At 36.9% G+C, this 25,507-nt stretch overlaps 1 protein-coding gene across 4 annotated transcripts; it reads right to left on the bottom strand.

Moving 5' to 3' along the window:
• Window positions 1-1,854: 1,854 nt before the first annotated feature.
• LOC115437124 (casein kinase I-like) lies at window positions 1,855-25,111 on the bottom strand. 4 transcript variants are annotated; one of them, XM_030160255.1, is made up of 12 exons: window positions 24,994-25,111; window positions 16,772-17,800; window positions 15,674-15,743; window positions 14,805-14,953; window positions 14,458-14,692; window positions 13,039-13,124; window positions 12,831-12,915; window positions 12,027-12,172; window positions 11,131-11,211; window positions 8,991-9,092; window positions 4,393-4,499; window positions 1,855-4,032 (listed from the first exon to the last, which is right to left on the bottom strand). In XM_030160255.1, exons 2-12 carry the CDS (start codon window positions 17,048-17,050, stop codon window positions 3,978-3,980), a joined length of 1,395 nt encoding a protein of 464 aa, XP_030016115.1. In that variant the 5' UTR covers window positions 17,051-17,800; window positions 24,994-25,111; the 3' UTR covers window positions 1,855-3,977. The 4 variants fall into 4 exon arrangements, with proteins under 4 accessions (XP_030016115.1, XP_030016114.1, XP_030016117.1 ...); XM_030160254.1 differs by having other exon boundaries at window positions 12,027-12,175; XM_030160257.1 differs by lacking the exon at window positions 8,991-9,092.
• Between the last annotated feature and the right edge of the window lie 396 nt (window positions 25,112-25,507).

The raw sequence follows: 25,507 nt of genomic DNA on the forward strand, positions 1-25,507 counted from the left end.
ATATACAAGAGAACAGCTGGAGAAGAACTGTCCACTGGAGTGACCACTGTGCATGAAAGGGATAAACGAGCCACTTTCTAACCCTACTTTTCACCTACATCTGAATTAATTACACTACCAGTCCAAGGTTTGGACTCTCCTTCTCATTTAAATGGCATGAGATGGACCACAGATGGACAAGTGCTCAGCATCACTGGGAACTCCTTCAAGACTTTTGGAAAACATTTCAGGTGACTACCTCATGAAGCTCATCGAGAGAATGCCAAGAATGTGCAAAGCAGTAATAAAAGCAAAATGTGGCTATTGTGAAGAATCTAAAATATAAAACATGCTTTGAGTTATGTCACAGTTTTTTTAACAACATAATTCCATGTGTTCATTCATAGTTTTGATGCCTTCAGCGAGAATCTACAACATAAATAGTCATTAAAATAAAGAAAAACCAGCTGAGTCCAAACTTTTGACTGGTAGTGTATTGATATCAAATATTAATCAATTTGCTGAATACTTTAACCCTTTAAATGCCATGTTTTTGTCCTGATACTATGTTTCTTTCATAAATTATTATGAATATACTGCACACAATGATTTTTTTTATGTTGACTACAGCTCAATACATGTCACTGTTTAGCAACAACACTGATCTTTTTGCATTATTGTTTTTTATGCATCATCAAAGATTATACTCTTCATTTATAGACTGATTGGAATGGGTTTCAATGGCACTTTTTTTGCTTAACAGTATGAGTGTAACTTTTGTTTGTACAGTGTATTTTAGCCTTGCTGCAATGAAAAATATATCTTCATTTTGTGTTCCATTGATCCATGAATCGAGTCCATGCAATCAAATAATTGTGGCTTTTATGTTAATATGTTTTGTTGCAGAATTCATCTTTTCTCAAGTTTTTTCTGTTGTGATATAATAAAACTTGAATTTTCACTGAGCTTTTATGAGCACCGACACAATCAGTTAATTAAAAAAAGAAAACACTTGATTTTAACAGCAAAATGCATAATACAGAGTGATATAATGTACGGTGTTAAATAACTTCAATGCACAGTCTTTTGGAAGTCTCAATAAAAATAGTTCTGGGAATTTGAGTTAAATTCACATAAACTCAAATTGATACAGGGCAATTAATTACAATATAAGCATAATTAATTACAATATAATAAATATAATCTAATATTTATCCACTTAAGTGACTATGACAAGTTCAACTTCAAACCACACAGTAAAAAACTTGTTTCCAAACTCAAACTTAGATTCTTTCTTCTGAATAAATCAGACAAACGTGTTGCTTTGATGATAAATGAATCCAGACTACACAAAAGGATACAAAGTCAGATTGTGATTATTGTGGACAAGGTTGTCAATGGTAATAGATTAGTTTGCTCATTTTAGCTCAGTGTGTGTTCAACTAAAAATAAAGTTAAGCACCAAGAAATGCAATAGAGGTAATGATTATCATTTTGCTTTTTTTTTTTTTTTGCTTTTTTTTTTTACAAGGTACATTTTCCTGCTTATGTAATTGAATCAGTGACTTTATCACCAAGGTAATTTTTTTCTCATTTTGACAGGTAGATAAATCTTTTCTCATTGGGCCTTTGCAGCCTTTCACAATTATGGTCGAGTGTGACTGAATTATGCAGCACCTACAAAAACACAGTTTAGGTTGAAATAGAGGAAAATATTACTTGTCATCACTGATTACTACTGAATTTGATCCTTAATATTTGTTCACAATATATGCATACTTTATTTATTCATTTGTAACTAAAGGTTGAAATAACAGTTTAGGTAATTGGTTCTTCAAAGCAAAAAGAAGAAATATCCCATCTAAATGCCCCAAAAACTGTTCATCATCAGTTTTATTGTGTTTGGTTGTTTTAATGGAGTTATTGACTTTCCATCCTCCAACCCAGAGAGAAAGAGAAAAAAAGAAAACAAAGGGGAAAAAAAAAAAACAGAAAATTAAAAATACAAGTTATTTTTAAAAAATTACACTTTGAGGAACACACTAAGAAGCTACAAAACACAAACTTTAGAACAACTCAAAAAGACAGAGAACACAGGTTCCAAATTACAGTCTTTTTTTAGTTTCAAATTAAAACGGAAAAGCATAATTTTTTACATAAAACATCTTTTTTTACTTGTAATTCTGGTGGTTGTGAGGATTTCCTTCTGAGGGGTGCGTGTGACTGAGAAATACGCAGTCCAGTCCATACCAGGAAGTAGACTGAGCTGCTCATTTGTACTCGCTTCGACCCGAGGGAATAAAAACTTTAGACTATGTGCAAGAGCTGCATCTGTTTGTCCATAAATGAGTCTCTTTACCATGAGCTCGACAAGGGTGCAGCATTTGTGTGTTTTGTGTGCACATGTGGTCCGACGCTCTCGTTTCCATCGCTTCGTCATCCTGCTGTCTGTCTCCTCAGAAATATACTACCGTCTCCTCTGAACCAGTCAGTAAGGAAGAAAAAACAAAAAAACAAAACAGAAAAATCTAAATAAATCAGCTGAATCCAGTCTTTCAGCTTGTTGTTTGTGGTCACGTCTTTTCCACAGCAGTTTGTGTTGATCCAGTTTCAGTTCACTTTGAGACCATAAATACATGAAGAGTCCACACTTAAAGCTCCGAGGTGGAACAGCAAACACCTTAGTGTCTGTCTGTCTGTCCATCTGGTCAGTCCAGAGCAGGAGAAAGCAAAGCCGCAGGTCAGCTTTAGCGAACACATTGTGCTGTCTGGTCAATCCAGCCCACCCTCGGTAGACGACGGGGACCGGTTGTACCAACAGAGCTTTACGCCTGGTCTGAAGCTAAGTTGGTCAGATCTTAACATTCCAGTCCAACCTCTCAGCCTCAGCAGTTATACAGTCATGGCTTAAGTGTCTGATTTAATAAGACCTGCTGTAAATCTTTCAACTAATCAAGATAATCTAAGTCATTTCTTATACTGACGGATGTTCAGACTGCAGGCAAAAGTGTCAAATCAGATTTGTTATGACTGTTAGTGTCACTACACCTGTACTTGTAAAATTGCCTTTTTGTTTTCTTTGGTCTTCTGTAGTTGATGTAAATTATATAAACAAGTAAAGACAGTGGGACATTTTGAACACTGTAACCTAGTGGCAATAGCCATAAGGTTTGTTTCCAACCAGTTGTTAATATTCACATTTTTAATTTGGACATAAAACAAAATCCCGGATTGTAAACACTGGAAATTTAAAAAATACTTTTGGCAATAAAATTTTTACACTTGGGAGAAGTAAAAAAAGTGGATCTATCAATAGGAAGCAAATGCAAATAAGTGAGAGGAAACGATTTAGTGAAAACTGAGTATATGTTTGGACCATTAAAGAGACTGAGTTAATATGAAAAATATAACAGTCATATCAGATAATAAGCAGCTACTAAATGTCACAGTGTATAAAGAGCTGCAGCTGTTAAAGTTAACTGACAAAATGTGAGAAGCAAGTAGAAATCTGAATGAATCAGCATTATATGATCCAGAGCTGCAGTTCGCTTCAGTTCTGGATCCAAAAGCTAATGAAGACTCAGGTTTTTTAACAAAATACCATTTATGTTAATCGGCTCCTCAATCAACAACTCATGTCATATGTTACTGCATGGATTTGCATTTACTTTGACTGATTTTCTAAAATTCAGTTAAAATATGTGCCGTCTCTTGATTACAGTCTCATAAACATGCATCGCTAGGACTGGGCGACTTAAGATGAGGCATAAGTTCCGTTGATGGGTTCGACAAAGTCTGTTAAGACCAACTTAGCTGTTAAGACCCGGCTTAGTAAAGACTGTGTGGTGCAACTGGACCCAGGACCTCCAGCAGCAGAGGAGGAGGAAGAGGAGGGTGCGAGGAGGAAGAGAGAGGAGGGTTATGTGAAGAGGGCTGAGACAGAGAGAAAGAGGTAAAAGCAACGATGACAGAGAGCAGGGAGTCGCTCGTCTCAGTTTTTATTTGTGTCTCTGAAGAGCTTTCCTCTTCCTCCTCTTAAAGAAACAGCAGCACCTGCAACAAAACAACCAGTGTTAACAGCTGGAAAACCAAAACATTTACTCAGTGTTTTTTACATCCTTGTCATAGGAGTATGACGCAAACATCAGATGTTCAGTTCAAATATTAAGTTGTCAATTTGATCTTGTGTCAATTTTGCTTTTTACTTGGTGTTATGGAACCATATTTCTTTCTATCTATATAAATTCAAGACAAAATCTGATTCAACAACAGTTTTTTATCCTTAAACTATATGCTATATATTTATAATAACAGCAAACAATAATAACAATAAAAAGACAAATGAAGATTAAAAAAAAAAAAACGCCCTGGTTGTTTTTTCAGAGCTATGAGTAGGGGTGTGTGAGGTCTTACTTGGTATCATCTGCCACTTCGACCTCAGCGTTGGCTGTGATTGGTGCATTGGAGTGTCCTGCAGTGGGGTCGTCTGTATTCAGCTCCCCATTGGTAGAACTCATCACCTGGGGAAGAAACATAAACACGACAGATAAGCAGGAATGTACTAATGTCCATGCTGAGTGGGATCTCCTGTCACGTCCACACTGAGGCAGATAAATCTGACAACAGTGTTTACATACATACCCTTGAGATTCATCATCAAAACTAAAACCTGACATCAAATCTAAGCTGAAAAGATTCTTCAGGGTTTGACAAACACAACTGAAAGATAGTTCTCACATGTACCTGCCTCAGTGTGGACATGGTTTTAGAAATATGTAAGAGCTGTGACACAGAGTGAAACTTCAAGCCTCCAGAAATACAGCCGTTCATTTTGATGCCATGCACATGAGGAGCACATCTGCTTAATGGCTCAAAGTATTTTCAGTATTTGGGTTTTTTATTAGTGCATTGTACGCAGGGTTTATGATAGTTGGATATGTCAGCATGTGTCCAGTATTATGTGCAGTTTGTCTGGCAGATGAAAACAGCAGCAGCCACAATGTCTGGTGGAAATAATGCCGAATAAATGCATTCATTAATAGTGCATTAAAAAAGCCTGATAATGTGTGACTAAAAAAATATGTTTCCAAGACAAATGAAATATAAACTTAGAGGCCCATTATACAAAAGCATGGTTTTGCCTCCGATGTTGTACTATAACCAAAGATGGTTTATATAAGACATTTATTACACAGCTTTGGTGAATTCTCTGTTTCAATTGGTCAGTGACAGCAATATGTAGTTACATCTATTTAACAAAACATTGCTGTGCTAAAAAAAACAGTCTTCAATTCAACCAAATCATCTTTATATCTGTATGTTTTGTCTAATCTGTGATATCATCACTAAAAAGCCATGTAATAAGTGGGATAATGTACAGGAATGCAGTCATTATTGTGAAATAAACCCCTTTTGTCTGGGCATATTTTGCAATAATGACCAACTCAATGTACCTTATCCCTTACATAATATAATCTCATAATATATTCATGCATCCAACACTTAAGTTACATGACAGGCCATTTGTAGGGCAGATGTTGTAGAATATATCCTTTAACTCGCTGCAGTTTGTGTCATATGGAAATGCCAGCTAACAAAATATCAGTCAGGAGGGAGTTAATGTTAGGACGATAAGTATGTAGTCTATGTAAAAGGGCTCTTCACACAGACTGTGATGTACTGTAGCTCATCTCATATTGCCTATTAAAAACCACATCCTGAAGCAGTTCTGTGTAGTCACAACATTAACTACCCAAAACACTAGAGAAACACTGGAACTGACATATATGAATAAAACATAAACATATTTCTGGGTCTTCACATTTTGAGTGACCTCTGACATCACATAGCTGATCCAGCACAATCTTAATCTGAAGAATACATTTCACTTGTTCAACAGCAACAGATATAGAAGGTTGAGAATAAGTCGACCTTTTCCTTTTTCCTCAGTCAATACATTTAGTCTATTATGTCAACATGGTAAGCTTTCCTAAAATTATGTCTCACACAGCAAAATAGTTACTGTGAAGTGAATTAATACTGAACTGCCTTCAGAAGCAGAATGATGTTCTCAACAGTAACATTTACCCATAGAAGTCTCAGAGAATTAATTATGAGCTTAGCTGGGTGCTGATTGTGGTTGAGATGTTCTTGTTAGATATCTGTGTCATAATATTTTTTAAAAGCCACAGACCTCATCACAAAAAGGAATATATAAAAGAAATCTGCATCAGCAAACTGGCCTGAAGAAGTTACAGCTTCAAGTACCACTTAATAGATAGATAACTAACAATTTGATCGTGAAAAACATGAAAAGCCAATCCTACAACTGAATACTTAACACTCCAGTGACCATACTATAACAACAACAACAAAAAAATCTAATGGTTTAATTCCACAGACTCAGTTTCAACATGACAAACATGTCAAAAACTTTCAGATGCCATTTTACTTGAGATGACTGTGAATCTCAAAATAATGTGGACAATAATGTGATAAAAAAAAAAAAAACACAGATAGGATGTCTTATACCAACTTAATGCAACTCACTTGTTTTACTCTAAACATATTTACTATAATGACATGGAAAATGTATAAAAGCCAGTTCAGACTAAAGATTCACAACTAGAAATGAAATAAGAATAAGGAAGAAATTGCTTGCTGATGACGTTGTCTGAAACCCATTTTGTCACTGACTGGTTTTAGACTGCAGTGTTATATCAGTTCACTGCAGTATGTCTGACACTGTTACCATCAGTCGTTCCCCTGTTGAAGTCCAGCATCTGCTTATACAGCTATAAGGGGACACCATTTCCTCAATGACACAAATTCTCTGATGATGATATATTCAACCATTTCACTCTTTAATTGTTTAATATTAGACATTAATATTATGTATTATTGATATTCCAAACTCGGCAGTAGAGAAACATCTCATACCAGAACAGATCTATCAAAACCACAAACGAATCACCACTACGTACAGACTTTATCACTCACTGAATAAAGTTCATTGTTTACATGTCTGTATCACAGTATCAACAAGTTTTCTCCATCTACCACAACCAAAAATCACCTCTGTTTTCTGTATGGTTTGTGTTGTCAATATCTGCACTACAGATCTGTTTGGAATCATCCAAACAAGGTCAGAACTGTCACAGTTCCATCTGAACTACAGATTAACAAATGACAACTTAGCAAAGATAATAACATAATAACTTTATACCTTCATAAACCTCACAAACCTCATAATCAAACTCACCATGTAGACCAGGGGTGTCAAACTCATTTTCTTCCGGGGGCCACATTCAGTCCAATTTAATCTGAAGTGGGCCGGACCAGTAAAATAATAGCATGATAGTCAATAAATAATGACAACTTCAAATTGTTTTAATGCAAAAAAATAACACTCAGTTTTGCCAATATTTACATTTACAAACTATCCAAACAAAAAGGATGTGAATAACCTGAAAAAAATGAAATTTGTTAAGAAATTTAAGTGCAATTTTATGAATATTATGCCTCGACTTATCATTTATACATGTGCATTCATGTGAGATCTACAAAGGCACAAAACATTTAGTAACAGGCAGAAAATTGTTGAAATTGGGCTTAATTTTCTTTAGACATTTCAGGTTGTTCATATTTGTTCAGGTTATTCACATTGTACTGTTACAGGATAGTTTGTAAATGTGAATATTTCCATAATTTAATGTTTTTTGCACTAAATCAACGAGATAAAAAATGGTGTTGTCATTATTTTTAGGTTATTATGATATTATTTTTGAGTTCGATGTCTTAACTTGTACTTTGCAAATTCATCCCGCAGGCCAGATTGGAACCTTTGGTGGGCCGGTTTTGGCCCCCAGGCCGCATGTTTGACACCTGTGATGTAGACGAAACGCTGCCATTTGAGCATCAAACTTCATTCTTTCATGTAGAGTTGTGTCCAGAGATGAAAACAACAATAGTACTTCTAGCTTTTATCCCTTTCTTTGACTATAAAAGTTGTTCCTTAATGGTTCTCATCCCATCTGGTCACTTTCTGATGCTTTGGTCAAAGGCCTGCAGTGTTTGTTTTCCTCACCATATTAAACCAGAAGAGTGGCAGTATAAATCTTAATCATAACCATATTTGCAGTTACACAAAGCCTGAAAGGGTGGCAGTTACATGGGAAGTAGAGTCTTTGCTACAGTAATGGTAGCATGGAAATGAAGTTTTCAGATCATCTTGTTGTGAATCTTTGATCTGAACTGGGCTTCATTCATGCACTTTGTTCTGCCACACTTTTCTCTTCCAGTTGAATTTCCAAGAAGATGTTTTCAGGGTCTTTCTTGAAACATTATTGACGATAATGATCTGTGACTTTCACTGGTTTATTGTGTCAGCAGTTGTTTGACAACTGTTAGTTCAGAAGCTTTGGCCATGACGGTAGGCTCAAGAAACAATGTTTAATTCTGTTATTCTCACATTTTGAGACGAGGTAAATTGACAAATGTGGTTTTAATCTTCAAGAGTCTATCATACTAGTGACAATGGCTGCAGAGTAGACAAAAGTAGATGTGCTGAATTTCCTTTGATAAGAAGTTGAGTTTTTTTCACTATTATATTTCTTTGAGATACACTTATAATACAAAGTCAAGTACACATTATTTACCACTAATCAGCTCTAAAAAGCAGCCGTTATCACATATTTACAGAGAGGCTAACATACATTCTAAGTTCATAAGGAAGTGGTAGTTGAAGCTATAGTGTGAAAATGTGTCACTGTTGTAGAGGCGACGAAGTTCAGTAAAAGACACTACACTGAACAAACTTCAAATGCATAAAATAAAGATATTTGTCTGGTATTTCTACGACAATTTTCCCATGTAATGGAGTTTTTGAGGTGGTGAGGAAACACACTTGAGGACAGTCCTGCTGCAGAGACAGAGAAGGTCATGCAAGCAGACAAACAGACAGGTAGGCAGACAGACAGGAAGCCACCGAAGCTAACCCTTCCTCTCAGTACCTGGACAGAACCGCCCAGCCTATCAGCAGTGAGATGGGAGCCCAGCAGCTCTCGATTGGTCACTGGAGTGGGCTGGGACTCACTGCCTTTCCCCTCTGGAGACTAGAGGAGATGGGGAGCCGATTGCAGGAGAAACAAGAAGGGTACAGGAGGAGGAGGAGAAGGAGCAGGAGCAGGAGATGGAGAGCAGAGACCCCATGAAAAGGAGAAGGGTGGAAAAAAAGGAGCAAAGCAGAAGAAAGGCAAAGAAAGACACGCGGATATAGGAGGAGGCGGAGGAAACCGTGTAGGGAACATGAGAAGTGGCGGTGAGGAGAAAAAAATGTGAGGAAAGTAAAAAAAGGAAAGAAAAAAGAAATAGAGTTCAGAGTCAGTACTTGGTGGAGAGGCAACAGGAGGGTGAGCACTCAAGAAGTGTGCAGTACGGTGAGAGTGCACAGGAGAGCGTGCACGTGTGAAAGCCCCATGCAGTAGGGGAGGAGGTAGTCTATTTCCTGTGTTCCCTCATCCTCACTCGCCTCAAAGTTGGTTCAAGATTGACATAAATCTAACTCCAGGGTTTTGATTTGTAAAGTGGTACTGATGTGTCAAAGAATGTGTTACTGAATCTTCAACTCCTCTATAATATGTAATGTTGGCAGGTTTTCTCTAGATTTGTGGGGGTGCTCTGATGACTTCTTTGCTATTATTTGAGAAAAACCTATATATTTTTGTCCCACATTAATAAAATATTAAGAAGCAAAAGCTCATTGATGAAGTACACACAGTTCCAATTTTGTGAATGATTACAAAACCCAGACTTTTTTAAAAAAAAGCTAATTTACAAAAAACACTGTCTACTTGGGTTAATATTATATATTTTCTGCCAGGAGTACAAATAAAATCTCAGAGTTTTTACGTTTCTTATAAAGATGAGAAAAATTAACTTCACAAAAAATATGATATATGATAAACTGATGATTCTCAAATGCATTAAAAAACAAGCCCGGCACTGAGTCAAACACAGAGCTGTTTTTTGTGGCCAGATTTATGTGTGTACAATTTAGGTTGGACAATTACATACATCTTTGATATACTCCTGCTGTTCAGGTCCCATTCTTTTCTTTCCTAGACTCGTCAGACCACATCTGACATCTGAGCTCAAACAGTTTTAACTAATCAGATATTAATTTTGTAATTAAAAAGGTTTCATAATCCAGCTGTTCAAAACGAAGTGCTGTGAGAAAGTATTTGCACCATCCCTGATTTCTTACATTTTTGTATATTTGTCACACTTAAATATTTCAGATCATCAAACAAATTATAACATTAGACAAAGATGACCTGTGTAAATAAATACAAAATGCAGTATGTAAATACTGACTTGATTTATTAAGGGAAAAAAGCTATCCAAACCTAACTGTAAAAAAGTTCTCCCCCCTTTGTTCAATCCAATCTTTTTTTTTGGAAAACTGAGTTCTACTTCACCTGCCACACCCAGGCCTGATTATTTTCAGACATGTTGAATCAAGACATAGAGCATGTCTGACAAAGTGATGCAGGCTAAAAGACCTGAAAAAGCAACCCATCACAGATGAGCCCAGAACAAATGAGAAACAAAGTTATTGACATCTATCAGTCTGGACAGGGTTATAATGCTATTTCTAAGGCTTTGGGACTCCAGGGAACTGCAGTGAAAGCAATTATCCACAAATGGAGAAAACATGGAGCAGAGGTGAACCTTCCCAGGGGTGCCTGGCTGACAAAAATGACTCTAAGAGCACATCAACAACTCACCTAGGAAGTTATAGAAGGCCTCTACAGGCCTCACTTGCCTCAGTTAAGGTGATTGTCCACGATTCAACAGTAAACAAGAGACTGGGCAAATGAAATCATCATTTAAAAACTGAATTTTGCATTTATTCAGGTTGTCTTTATCTAATATTATAATATGTTTGATGATCTCCATTCAGTGTGACAAATATGCAAAAATGTACAAACTCAAGAAGGAGGCACACACTTTTTCACTACACCGTAAATATCGTTTGTGATAAATTCATTTAAAATTCATACAGATAAAATGACTGACCTAACAGTGGGGATGATTACATTTATGAAAACACTACTATGACTGTGTCATATGTGTTCACTGTGTGTGTACCTGATTTTTGGTCTGCGGCGCTTTCTCTCGATTACTTGTCTGAAGTGGAGTCTCACTGGCCACTGGACCAATAGGTGTGGGCTAAAACACACAGGAAGTCAGGTCAGAAGAATGAAATACACAGCTGGATAAGTGATGCTTCCAATCTCAATATCCTCACAGACTCATCGGAGGTAAAACAATGGGTTAAGACAGCATTTTATTTTGGAGGTGGCAACTTTTTAGACAGCTGTATTTGTCTTTCTAACACCTTTTCCCTCATATGTTGACTCCTAGCTTATGATTCAGTAGGTGTCACTTCTTGATGTGTCTTCACACATCAAACCAAACATCATACAAGTCATAGCATAAGATCACAGTGTGGCTGTGAAAGTCTTTCGGCACATCTACAGAGAAGACGTGATATAAAAAATTAACAGCAGTAAAGTTGTGTGTACCTCCATTTTCATGTCTTTTTGCCTACATTTTACACTTAGTAGACACTTAATAGTTTTCCTTGCAAAATCCTATGACTGGTGAGTCTAAAAGAAATGTACATTTAGAGAATGTTGTTGAAAAGGGCTGAAATTTTCTGCATAGAAAGCCCTCATGTAATTGAAGATTTGACAGTGGGACAGCATTAAGTCCTCATGGATTTTAGAGGAAATTGCCTCAACAAGTCCGTGGGTGTGAAGAATGTGATTTGGCAAATACACATCTTAGATTTCATGGCTGTGACATTTGGCTGTAGTCCTAATAATATAATTTTCCGCTTATTTGCTTACACAGTAAAACAGTAATATGATGATGTATTAATATGAACTACTAGCAATAGCCCTGACTTAAACCCAGAATTAAATTTAGCTCAGGCTGCTTCCTGTTTTTGTATGTGTAACAAACACCCGCTCCACACTAACCAGTGGTTTTCCAGTCCAATCATACTGGTAGTCAAAGATGTATCCGTTTCTGTCAAAGAGGTCTGTGAAGAGTTTCCTTAGATAGTCGTAATCAGGCTTCTCAAAGAAGTCCAGCCGGCGTACATATCGCAGGTATGTGGCCATCTCTTCTGTTACGTACACACAGGCGCACACACACACAAGTTCACAGATTCATACACAGAGATGAACACAAAAATCGATCAACATATGCTAGTAATGTTCAGTGTACAGTGCACCATTAGACCAGCTGTTTAAGGGACTAATGAAAATGAATATTCCACAAATATTCCTGTCTACATGCTGTCACATAATCTGAAGAATGAATACAGAAACATGGCAGGAGTCACTGTCCATTTTGGGTTTTAATGTGTCAAAACAGACTGATTTTTATGTGTGGACACAGCCTGCCTCTTAAATTCCATCAATCACTTTTAAATATACAAAAGCTGACTACATCCCAATCTTTCATAATTTTAAAAAGGAGTAGTGTTGCTCCTTCTAACACAAAATGCAGGCTTTTTGTGAGTATGCAACACTACTGCAACCTGTTGGCTACTTTGAGTATTATGCGCAGGGCAAACTATAAATGAAAGATAGAGACAGACATGTGCTATATGTACCAGGAGTGCTCCTAAAACAGGAATAATATCAGCATACCCCATGTCTTCATAATAAGTTCTAACATGGATTTCCAAATGGAACATATTATTTACATGGCATGTATCAAATGTGCATGTAAAATAAGTTATTACGCATCTGAAGGGGATGTGTGTGCAAACAAACCTGGAAAACTATCACAAAGAACCTCTATTGGTGTGTCCCTCTTTGTGTCTCCTATCTTCTGATAACGTTCTTTCAGAGTGTCAGCCTGATGGGGAGAGCAACACAAAGGAAAGTTGTCACAGATGGATGCGGCGAGCCTTCACTCACAGGATACTTGTAAAAGGAAGGAAGTAAAAACATAGATGTCCTGACTGATGAACACACTCACCTTGAGCCCCTGCCAGGGTAGGCTGCCCCTCAGGAAGTACATGAACATGTGGCCTAAGGCTTCCAAGTCATCCCGCCTGCTTTGCTCTGAAACAAATTTTGAGTTTACAGGGATGAACTGGATCACTGGTGTTAAATTCAACATCTAAGACAAAGCACGTAAATGCCATGCTTTGAAATGCTCATGTTACTTAGACTGGGCTAAACCACTACCATCACCACAGTCCGCCCATTTCAGACCACATATTTTTGATGAGACAGAACTGTTTTAGAATATCAGCTAAAAATTGTAGTGGTGTGAACTAACCCACCTCTTCTCAATACCAATCAATGGATGACATTGTCAGAAGCTGGATTTAGAACTTTGTACTATATCGTATGTATTTTTGTCTAGGGGTCACCTAATACCATGAAACACAACATTATTATCTCCTGTTCCCTAATAAAAAGTTGTCCACATTCTGTATTTTCTGTTTATTAGAGACTACACTGACTCGACAGAGACATTCTCAGATCTTCAGATTTTTATGTTTTGGCCCTTTCACTGATACCAGATATGTAGCTGTAGTAAATGACTATCACTGAATGTGTTCATATTTAAGATGTTACCAATTAAAGCCAGCTACAAAAAGAGCCTGAAAAGACAGCCATTAAAAGTTTTATTTTTTATTTATTTAACCTTTATTCAACTAGGAAAAAATCACTCATTGAAATTAGAAATCTATTCTGTAAGAACGTCCTGGCCAAGACAGTAGCAGCAGAGGGTTACAGAAGAATAGAAATGGGAATACAGAATGCTGTTGCCATTGAAACAATCTCCATCTTGTAACATTGGTCTGAAAATTTTGAGACGGGAGATTTCCAAGTGTTGCAAGCTGCAACTTGTCTCACCACCAATCATTAATCTGAACAGTTTGCTGGTACCACTTTTAGTGATATAAACATTTTATACATCTGCATAACTAGAAGAATGCCAGCTAAAAGCTCAACAAAAACAATTTTTAGGAAAACCGAACACTATTCCAACAATCAAGCTAAAAGCCCAAGACCACCGTATGTTACGAATAATTTCAAAAAACAAAAGACCAATGTGACAAACTCTGCACCACTAAGCTAACACCACTAAAACTCACTGAACAGGCTGAAGTAGTGCAAAAATAAAGATCACATTATGAAGCGAGGATTACAAAACTTGTCTTTGCTGTTAACTTGGTTTCATGTGAATAAAGCTTCAGCTATCAGCTACTCCACTGCTTTGTGTGACATTAAAATGATTCCAACCAGAGACAAATGGCTCAGCGCTTAAAAGGCTTAACAGTATTTTGTGGGCGTTGTTTGACAGCACCAAGCTAGCAATGTATTCTTTAAGGTATCAATGTAAATGCTCTAAAATGAGGGCATGGTCAGGAGTGTCACTCACCTTTCCCCAGATGTGTATTGATGCTCATATATCTTGCAGTTCCAGTCAAGCTTTTGTGTTCTCTGTATGGGATGTGTTTCTTTGTCTCTGGGTCTATGTATTCCTTTGCCAGGCCAAAGTCTATGATGTGGATGGTATGTTGCCGTTTGGACCCTGGTCGACCCACGAGGAAGTTCTCAGGCTTCACGTCTCGATAGATCAGACTCCTGGTGTGCACAAACTCCATCCGAGTGATCTGTGGGAGAGAAATGTTGATATATTAACAAAAATGTGTTTTGAAAAAGGAGCCATGCAGAAAAATGTTAATATTAAGTCGAAATAACCCATCTGTTTTTGTGTTTAATTACCAGCTGTATGGCTATCATGAGTACAGTCTTTAGAGAGAAGGTCCTGTCACAGAGGTCAAACAGATCTTCTAGGCTGGGTCCCAGCAGCTCCAGGACCATAGCATTGTATTTGCCACATGGCCCAAAATAAAACACCTGGGGTACTCCCTCTGCATTGACAGATAAAAAAAACAAGATGTATGTATGGATTAATACAATGCCCAGATCAGTCTTCACTGTATTCATCATCACACACTGCATGTGATTAGTGTATAACAAGCCTGTCCAAATGACTGCATTATATTGTAGGTGCTAGCTGTATGCACTGATTTCCAAAAATCCAGTGATAATCATTGTAAAAGCTCAAAAGATTACTTAATTTGTTATCTCACCACATTTCATTTCCAATTGCTCTTAATTAAATGACTCTGATCTTTTTTTTTTTACTTAATTGCCTCTATTGTTTTTGGTTATCAGCTACTATATCTATAATACTTCTAAATCAATATGAAACAAATGAAACAAATGTCAAATTAAGGTGTAAACAGTAATCCACAGATTACCATACAACAATTTAAACAGACTGAGTTTCTGCACTCAGCAAAGATTGTAATATTGATAAATTTGTTCATTAAAAACAAAAAAGGTTTGCTACTTTCCTTTTCACATGTTTTTTCAGGAAAACCTGTCTGGCACACGGTGATTTTGGCTTCTAAATATTGAGATTTGCTATTTTGGGATCTGGTTTTTGTTTAATTCCACTTCACTGTAGACAAACCAAAGTAATGCAATATGTAACCAAACTTATGATGCACTTTATTTACACAATAATCATTATAAATTACTTTATAAATGCAGATGCTTATAAAAACACAATCAATGTTTCACACCTGAACTCCCCAGCTGTTTGTAGAAGCGATATTCTAGGTGAAGCTGTGGTGCCCGTGACTTGATTGGCTCCTGAAAAACAGATAATTACGCTAAAATAAGACAAACTCTGACAGCTTCCACTAATTCATAACACTGAGAGACCATCAGGACAATACATAGGCTGTTACATAGATAAATGGACACTTCATTCTTCCCCTCAGGGAAATTCAGGTGCCTAGTAGAGATGACGAAAAATTGATAAATAATAGAGAATGTACAGGATGAAAAGCACAATTAGGTAGAAGTTTTTGTTATGAAACACATTATACTGGTAAATTTATAAAGATCATCAAGATTATAATGATCATATAAAGCAACAATCATTCTACCCTACGATGGGTGACAATGCTTACCTTAATTCAAGTTTTATTAAGTATGTTAAAGTTTAATCAATAGAGGGGTGATAACACATTAAAATAAAAGAAGAGACAAAAAATAACAGCTCCTAGATCAGGGGTCTCAAACTCCGGTCCTCGAGGGCCACTATCCTGCATGTTTTAGATGTATCCCTCTTCCAGCACACCTGATTCAAATGATAAGCCTAACCTCAAGCTCTGCGGAAGCCTGATAACAACCGTCAGGTGTGCTGGAAGAGGGAAACAACTAAAACATGCAGGATACCGGCCCTCGAGGATCTGAGTTTGAGACCCCTGTCCTAGATCTTTTAGCACCAGTTTAATGTTCAGTTCATTTAGTTTGATGCTCAGATCAGTATTAGCCAGTGTCTAATAAATACAGAGACAATCAATTTCTGGCAGCACTGAATATTTTTTCCAAGAGAGAAGGGAGAATGTTATCAGTAGATTCACTGCTTTTTGCCTGCTGCAAATTGTCATTATTATATAGGCCTTTAAACATTCTGTATAACAAATTTACATGCTGTCAAATTTAAAATTACTAGTGGATCATACTAAAATTGATGACTAAAATAAATAAAATGAAACAGAATTAAAATGAAGAGTAAAAACTTAAGTTCAGTAAATCTGCAGTATGATTTAATGCCTCTTAAAAGATGAATCCTTGTTGGTGCTACCCAGCCAAAGAGAGGGATTTCTTACCAGTTTAATAGCCACATATTCATTGGTGTACAGGTTCTTTCCAAGACGCAGTTCTCCAAAGTTCCCACAGCCGATCTTTTTTCCGACTCTGAAGTTTGGTCCGACCATCAGAACTCCAGAGTTGGAGCCGGCGCCCCGGCCGCCATGCCCCGATCGACTCCCTGTCTTTCCAGACATCCTCTTACCCTCCTCCGTCTCCCCCTTCCCTCCTCCACCTCCACCTCCCCCTCCTCCTCCTCCACCTCCTCCTCCCCCGACTCCTCGCTTGTCGAAGTCCATCAGTTTGTGGTAGCCTGGCCTCTCCACGGTTAAGCCGATTCCATGCAACCAAAACAGCCACCAAAACAACTGCCTTGCAGCCTCAGTGTGTCACACGTTACGACAGTGTACCTTTGGGTCAGACTATGACTTAGGCTGACTGGATTTAGGGTTTGGTTTTGGAATAACACTAGGGTATGGACACTTCTACTTGACTGGGACCGATATGAGATGAAAAAAGAAAAGATGTTTAAAAGGAAAGAAAAGCAACACAACAAAAAAATGACTGATAAGGGAAATAGCACAAATAAAAGTTGATGATGGATGAAAACAAATGAAGTGATGATGGGGTTAGGGGGCACCACTACCAACTGGTTTACACCCCCCTGTAGGGGCCAGATATGATGGAGAGGTGGAATTTAATGCAGTGACCTGTCAAAATAAACAGCTAGCCATATGCTAACATGCTATATAAAACAGAGAAGCTAGGTTAGCTTCAGGCTCAGGCTACCAGTCGACCATGACAAAACCCTGCCGTCAGCACAACACCCCAGAATCCAACTGCTAACAAGCACAACAGAGCTTCCTCTTTCCACAGATGATGTTTAGGTAAAGGTTGTTAGATTTATTTCCATATGTCTTGATCAGCTGCTTTCAGGTCATGTGTCCATGTGTATTCTTGTCCTCACAAGGGCTTGGTTCCACAGAATACCAGGTGAAGCTTTGGCCCTGGTGAGAGGAATGGTTTATGCTGAGGTTTTAATGCAGCCCCTGAAACACAGACAGTAAACAATTGATTAGTTTAAATTAATTTAAAACACCAGCACAAATATACATTATAAGCACATTTACATAGTTTCTACAGCTTAAGGGAGGTTATAGTTAAAATTTCAACACTTAATCAAAACTGGAGACAAAGTATTCCATAAAGGCATAGGTTCAACCATGTGAGGACTGTCTGTCTATAACTTGATGTGAATGATATTAATGTGTAGATACAAATCATCAGTTATTGGCAACATATAATTACAGTGTCAATTCAGGAAATCTGACAAATTACATCTGTAGTTTTATATTCATTCTGAAGATTTTACTACATTAGGTTTTGTGTTTTTCAAGAGATTATAATTTATCACATTTATAAAAGTACATTTTATCCAGTCATTGCAGAAAACTGATTTTTACCTGGACAAAATTAAGCTGATTTTACCTTCAATTGTATTTAGTATTAACTTATGTTGGCTTGTTCACTGCAGCTATTATTAAGCTTTAGTGTCCTTATCAATCACTTTTATTTCACTATTTACATATCCATGTTATTTTTTCAAATGTTTTCATTTCATGCCCTGTCAATACTAATTCATGCCCTGTCAATACCAATACATTGATTTATTTATTTATTTATTTATTTGTTTGTTTATTTATTTTAATGCAGCCCAGACAATCTTTGCCTTATAAAATACTGCTGTGCACATTTCAATTACATTACCACATAAAAACAACCAATATAAATGCTAACTATTGTTTTTCCTTGACATTAAATTGCAGATAACGTAGGATGAAGCAGATGCAAAGGCAAGAAGTTATACATTTAAGTTACTATATGTGTTAGTTTTATCATTAAAGAGTTTTCATTACATTATGTAGATTTTGCCACAACCCCAATACATGTGACATATTTGTGTCTTATACACCTTTATGACCTATATTTGATGTTCAGGCGGATGTTCATGACTTGGCATGTGGCACCATTATGTTCTAATCTCTTCATGTTCCTTGGCCACACAGATATTTTACTCATTTTTCAGCATTTCTTTTTTTCCAATCTAAAAGACTGTTTATGTGGAAAAGAGCCCTAAATGTCGAGAAAAACATCCCTTTTGCAAAAGGGAAAACATGCGCATCAGTGTGGATGGAACATAAAAGACAGGGCCAATTTAGGGTGAGTATTATGTATAATGATGTTATTAAAACCATGTCAAAAGGTGACTTTAATCATAATTTGGTATAAGGCAGCGTCCAGGAAAGGCCTAGCTTTTAGGCTAACAGATGGGCCAGGGATCAAATATTAGCCCACAAATATGGGGGGAAACTCACTGAAAGGTTTAACAACGAAATATGGGAAGAAAACTGGGCCAGACTGGTCTCCGAAAGAACAGGACATGTCCTCTAGTGTTTCTGATTTCCTGCGTTAATAATAATACTCAACCTCAGCTCAGCTCTCTGTTTCATTCTTTCCTTTTACATCCATTTTATCTTCACCTCCCCAAGTTTGTCACATCCCTTTTCCTGCACACAAGGGCTTTCTTTTCTCTTCCTGCACTCCTCGATACAAAAAGCTGAGTAGCTCAACAGAAATACAGGGATATTTATCAGTACTTCAACAATTCTTGTCCAACGGGTAGGGCGAATATTTTACAACTGCCTATACAACTTCCACAATATTAAAAAAGCAGTCAAACTGATGAGGATGAGTGGTCTGATTTCTGAGCAACACTGTAATTATAACATTAAGATCAAATTGTACCACAGACAAATATGGAATCAAAATACCACTTTTCCTGTCAGTGGTCAGCATGTTATGGCCAATCGATGTACACTGTAGTAAGATATTGACATTCTGATTTCACTAGAGTCAAATAAATTCACCTTAAAATTCTTTCTGTTGTCTTGGGAACTGTACTCACCAATGTTTACCAAATTAAGATGGGAAAAAACTAACCAATCTGTGAAAATCAGATTCCTTAATAAAACTGAACATTTGGCCCAGAGTGAAGTTAGATCTATGGCTTTAATTACATCCTCTGTAGCACGTCAAACATCCCACAAAGAAAGAGAAGAAAGAGGAAAAAAAAAGAAATCAATGCTGCTGCGTAAGACATATATAAGAAATGGTTTAGAGCACAGAGAGGCATAATCACTCCCACACATCTTTTCTTTGGACTGGGCTAAAAAAAGAACCTGAAACTCATGTATGAATCCAATCTAACAGAACTGAGGCCTTTAAAACACAGGTTTAGGCTCGCCCTCTTCAGCATAACTCTGCTTAGCTCCATCAAAACTGGTCATTAAGCAATTTTCATTTCATGGTGCTTTGGCCTATGACTGATATTTCTATCTTCCCACAAAGTCTGGGGTGAGAGAAGACTAGTTTTGTACTGAGTGTGTTTTGAGAAACAGGAACTTTCCGTAAAAAAGTTGGGTTTCAATCTAAGTCAAACAGAACCAGGACATTCATTATAATAATTTGAATCATTTCCGTTCAACTGTACAAAGACAGCTGGATGAAATAAACAAATGTCATATTTCATCCCTATTTTCTCATTATTTTACAACATTTGCCATTTGACTGGCACCCTTTTAATGACGTTATTCTAGGTACATCTCCTATTTCTGCAATGGTTGGTTCTGCAATATGGCCTGAGTGGAGAGTTACTACTACAAACTCCCAAATTCTCAAATTTAACCAACTGCACGCCAGTGAACATTTACTTACAGTTACAGTTTTGGTTCTAGTGCTTGATGGTACAGTATGTTTTAAGATTTCGTACCAGTCACATTTACACAAAAGCCACACATCATTTCACATAAGCACAGCAGCAAACACATTTCTGATTCATCATAAAACCCAGTGGAATAAATGATGCCGCCACAATCTAGATTATTAATGGAAATACTGCAGCAACATGTACAAGAACGTATCTGTTAGTTTTTACTTCATCTACTGTCATAATGTTGTGATAATGCTGATCTGAAATGATGCAAGAAATGCAGATTCTGATGACAACAAAAACCCATCACACAGCCTCCAGAAACCAAAGGAAACTATGTAACTCACCTACATTTAATTAAAGGTGAGAGAACTACCATTCAGATCGTGTATCGTGACTCTACCTTGAAAGATGGTATGATATTTTGTACTTTTCTGGATGGATCACCCAGCCCTACAGGCGATTCTCCCTGAAATGAACGTCACACGTCTCTGCAGTAGTGGCCAAGGCTGCTAAAGTGAGTCATGAGTAATCACTCATCTGCTACTGCTACACTGTTGATGTACTGATGTAGATATACTGTAATTCATTTTGAGTTAATTTAATTTGTACAAAAAAGACTGAAGCACTTAGTTTTAAGATTTGCTTGACTTAGGGCAGGTTTTGTAACTTAGAACAGTTGATTATTATCACTTCTCCTGTCAGTGGTCATAATGTTTTGGCTGATCTAGGGCTGCACAGTTAATCAATTTTAAATCAAAAACAGATTATTTAATTAAGACGATGTTTAAAAAAGGGAAATCGTCAAATCGAATTTCATCTCTTTCGTGCCTCCGGGCTACCGTAGGCTCCTCCTAACTGTGAGAGCGGTCTCCACACACCAGTACAAAAATGCTGTTTGCTAAGGAGAGTAAGAAGTTTGTGGCTAAAAATAGTAAGAGCTTTGAAGTTTCCAATGAAGACCAAACCATTCCTCACTGCAAACTCTGCCTGAAGGTGGTATCTGTCAAAGACAGCAGCACAGTCAACTTATTTCAGCACCTCAAACTTCATCACACACCAGAGTGGGAGCACTGCATTGCATTGCAGGGGAATCGAAATCGAAAATTGAGTTTTTGGAGAAAAAAAATTTATTAATATTTTATTTTTGGCCAAAATCGTGCAGCCCCAGGCTGATTGGTGCATAATAGACATACACTGCAATCAGCCTCTCAAATTGTCTCATTTTAATCTCCAATTTTCTGTGATTTCATTCTATGTTTTAATAATAGGCTTCCTATATCTAGTTTTATTTCATATCGGTCCTGCGGAGTTTGGTTACAAAGACACAATTTATATATTCCACTGCTCAATACAAATGTCTTTCTTCTTCAAAAATTGTATATCATTATTAGCCTTTTACTGTGATAGTGGAATAAAAGCAAAAATCATTCAATTCCAACGATTTATATGACACTAATCATCAACTAGAATCAATTTTTGATGATTCTAGCCCTAAACACTTTTAGGCATTTAAAATTTCATTAGTGTAAGTCAACCCTTCCTCATAGTAACCAATAGTGTGTTAACAGATCCAGTACTGTGCACTTTTCTGACAGTTTGCATTTGTTTGAGCTGAAGTTACAAGTCCTGTTATGATAAAATGCAGTGTTTTGTACCGCCATCCCCTTTTTCCCAACCTCATTAAGCCAAGTTTTGTAGTTGACTGCATACAAAACCTGTGTGCAGCCTCACACCACACAATATCCAATACGCAGCTTGCCACAGGCTACAAACCTGACCTCAATTGCTATGCAACTAGTACAACAAAATCCACAGCTTCTCCACAAGAAGAGAAATCTGACGCACGGGATGGGTTTCTTCTATCTGCCAATTCAGACACCACCAATCTAAAATTTATAATCAGCCTGGAGGATGTGTGCAGAAACCTACAGTAATCATAGACTACCTCTGTTGTGTTTCTAAAGGAAATCTCGCACTAAATCTGAACTCTGTTGCTGTAATATTAGTTTTACTGTATTCCATTGGAGAACTCTTTGGCAGCCTACAGTTAAAAAACAGACATACACAAGAAATACAATGCTTAGAAAAGCAATTATTAGAATACGAAATGCGTGATAAATACAATTCAAAGAGAGGAATGGGACCTGATGGAACATTTGAAAGGTCTCCTTTTCCAGATTTACTGCTGTGTGAGGCCTAATAAGCAGAAGAAACACTGAACATCCCACTAAAAAAAGATAATATGCAAGAACTCCTTGGTAATAAAAACCTCCTCAGAACATTTCCTAAGAGACCAAGTTTAAACAATAGAAGCCTCATAACAGTACAACCCTGATTGTGCTATTGTTCTTAAACATGCAGTGAGGCTTATTTACACTCATTTTTTTCAAGTTATGTTACACCTTAAAAAACTATATTCATTATAAAACTCAGCTGGGACAAATTAGAAGCTGTCAAAAATATCCAGTATATTATATTATCAAAATGTGGATTTGTTTTTTATTCATAAGGAAAATCGTCAACATATCCCAACAGTATGGATCCAAGTTAATGTAAAAGTGTACAAGTTCTTGTTAAATAACAACAAAAAGCCATCACACAGCCCAAATCCTCCAGAAAATTGGTGGAACAAACACACTGTAGTGTGGCTGTACTTCACCTGCATTGTAAAAGAGGTAAGGAAATTGTGATTCAGATAAAGGATTGTAACTCCACTTAAAAAGAACAACATCTTGATCATGATCCTATGGCCAAAAAAAAATTAAATTAAGGATCACTGTAAACCGCTAATATTTTGTTGCATTATACCCACAGTATCAATATCACATCTTAACTCAACTAGTTACTCAAGTAGTTACAAAGGTCCTAAATATGATCATTAAAACCACGTGACATCTTCATTATTTATGATATAAACACATAAAGCATCAAGTACAAGCTATCATACAAAAAGTATAAATACAGTATTACAGGGTGCTGTAAGTTGTAGCCGTAAGTTGCTAATGTTGCATCTTAGCACTTTGTTGAGTTTGTCCAGTTTAACCTGCAGGAAGTTGTGTAAAATGGTTTGCTGCCGGTGTAAAAATCCTGCCAAAAGAATCCAGAGCTTTACTTCAGATTATCAAACTTTCTCTGACAACAAAAAATTACAGCAGACACAGAGTGAATTTAGTCTGAAAAAAGGATTCCGAAAGCATGACGTTTGTTGATAGGACAGTGAAAACAGTGGAGAGCATTTTAGAAAGTGGCCAAAATTTCTTATGTGGTTTTAATATTGTAGAACATTCTAAGACTTTTATCACATAATACGTGGCCAAAGCAATTAGGGATGCTATTTTTTTCTTTCTGCATTTTGTCCTGCATCATGTTTGTAACCTAAGTGCAGTGTGTTATTCAAAGCACTGTCCTTCAAATATTGTAGACCAGGAAGGTATTTATGACACGCTATATATGTATTTACTTGATCAATATTTGATCAATAAAAGTGCTTAATGACATCTTCCATGGCTTTGGGTTGCAGCTGAGTTTTTTTACTTGTGAAGAAAAATATAGATATATGTCGACTTTCAGCCAAAATACATGCAGATATTATTTTCAGATCTATGTCATCTGGCTCTGCATTTATTCTAAATACTTTCAGGTAATAGTACAATGTTGTTGACTTCAATTTTGGATAAATACGATAGTTTTAGCTGTATCAACAGGGCCTTGTCTCACCACCCACACTCCTGTGATGAACAAACACAGGTAGCTTTACCACCCCTTACTCATTCCGCGACATTACTGTGAAGACTGGCGAATACGTAAATGTCAAGTTATGAAACTGAAAACCGCATCTTTATTCGCAGTTGTCACTTTTAAAATCCAGACACAAAGCTGTTTGACCAAATGAACTACAGTTTGCTAACGGGGCTAACGTTAGCTGATACGCCTGCAAAAGATTTTAGCATAAGGGGATAGTGCCTCTTAAATCTGATGCGACTGAAATCGTTACCCGAGAATAGCTGATCAAACTCTTTAGGGAAAGCATAAAAATATGGCTCATTATGGCAGAAACTATTCAGTGAATCACCTAACGCAGGAAGTTAGGTTTAGGCCGTGGTAGTTTCTGTTAGTGTTTGGCCTCAGCGTTAGCTCGACAATGTTAGCTGCACTATAACAATTTTGAAGTAGCAAAGTAAAATAAACAAGAAGTAGCGAATTAAAATGAATATAAAACTCTACCCAAAACATGCAACAATAAATAAGACATTAAGTAAATTGTATTCACACTTGCTGCCCACTTTGTAGTTGCTGGCGTTAACTAGCCGCTAATAGAGGCTAATAGTAGCTAACATGCTAGCCAGAGAGCTAGCTAGCCAATGTTGGCTAACGTTGAATTTCTGCCCATACACAGTCATTCATAAACACTGCTATCTATCTAGTTCAACGAAACTCGTTTACGTAAAGTTCTAATACAAACTTACATACCTAAACAAAGACTCTCTGTGTCGCTATTTTCTCGCTTGGGATAAAGTGTTGTCGTTTTCTTCGTCTCGTTTTCCTGCTCATGTCTTTTTCTGTGGATGTTTGGCTAACCAGCTGAAAAGCCTCGCCAGAAACATTTACGCTATCTGCGTATATGTGGATAAGTATCGTACAATAAACTGAAGACTTAGACGTAAACTGTTTGAAGAATATAAAGCGAAAATCTGTGCGTGAGAGGAGCAACGTAACGCACACTTTGATTTGAGGAGAAAAGTTCATTTTACTTCAACCATAACTTCATAAGAATTATGTGTACATGCTTATGTTTATATTTATAGATATATTTAGTGTTTTTTTTAATTGAGGGTGTTTTTAAGGTCTCAGATTTAGATTCTTTTGCTGATTTAACTGTGTAATTACAAAAATAATGTCACAAAACTTAAGGAGTGATGGACGGAGCAGGCGTTTCTTTCAGTTAAGTCAAAATACTATTCTGTGAAAATACTCCATTACAACT

The sequence above is a fragment of the Sphaeramia orbicularis genome, chromosome 17, assembly GCF_902148855.1.
Source record: "Sphaeramia orbicularis chromosome 17, fSphaOr1.1, whole genome shotgun sequence".
NCBI classification, from domain to species: domain Eukaryota; kingdom Metazoa; phylum Chordata; class Actinopteri; order Kurtiformes; family Apogonidae; genus Sphaeramia; species Sphaeramia orbicularis.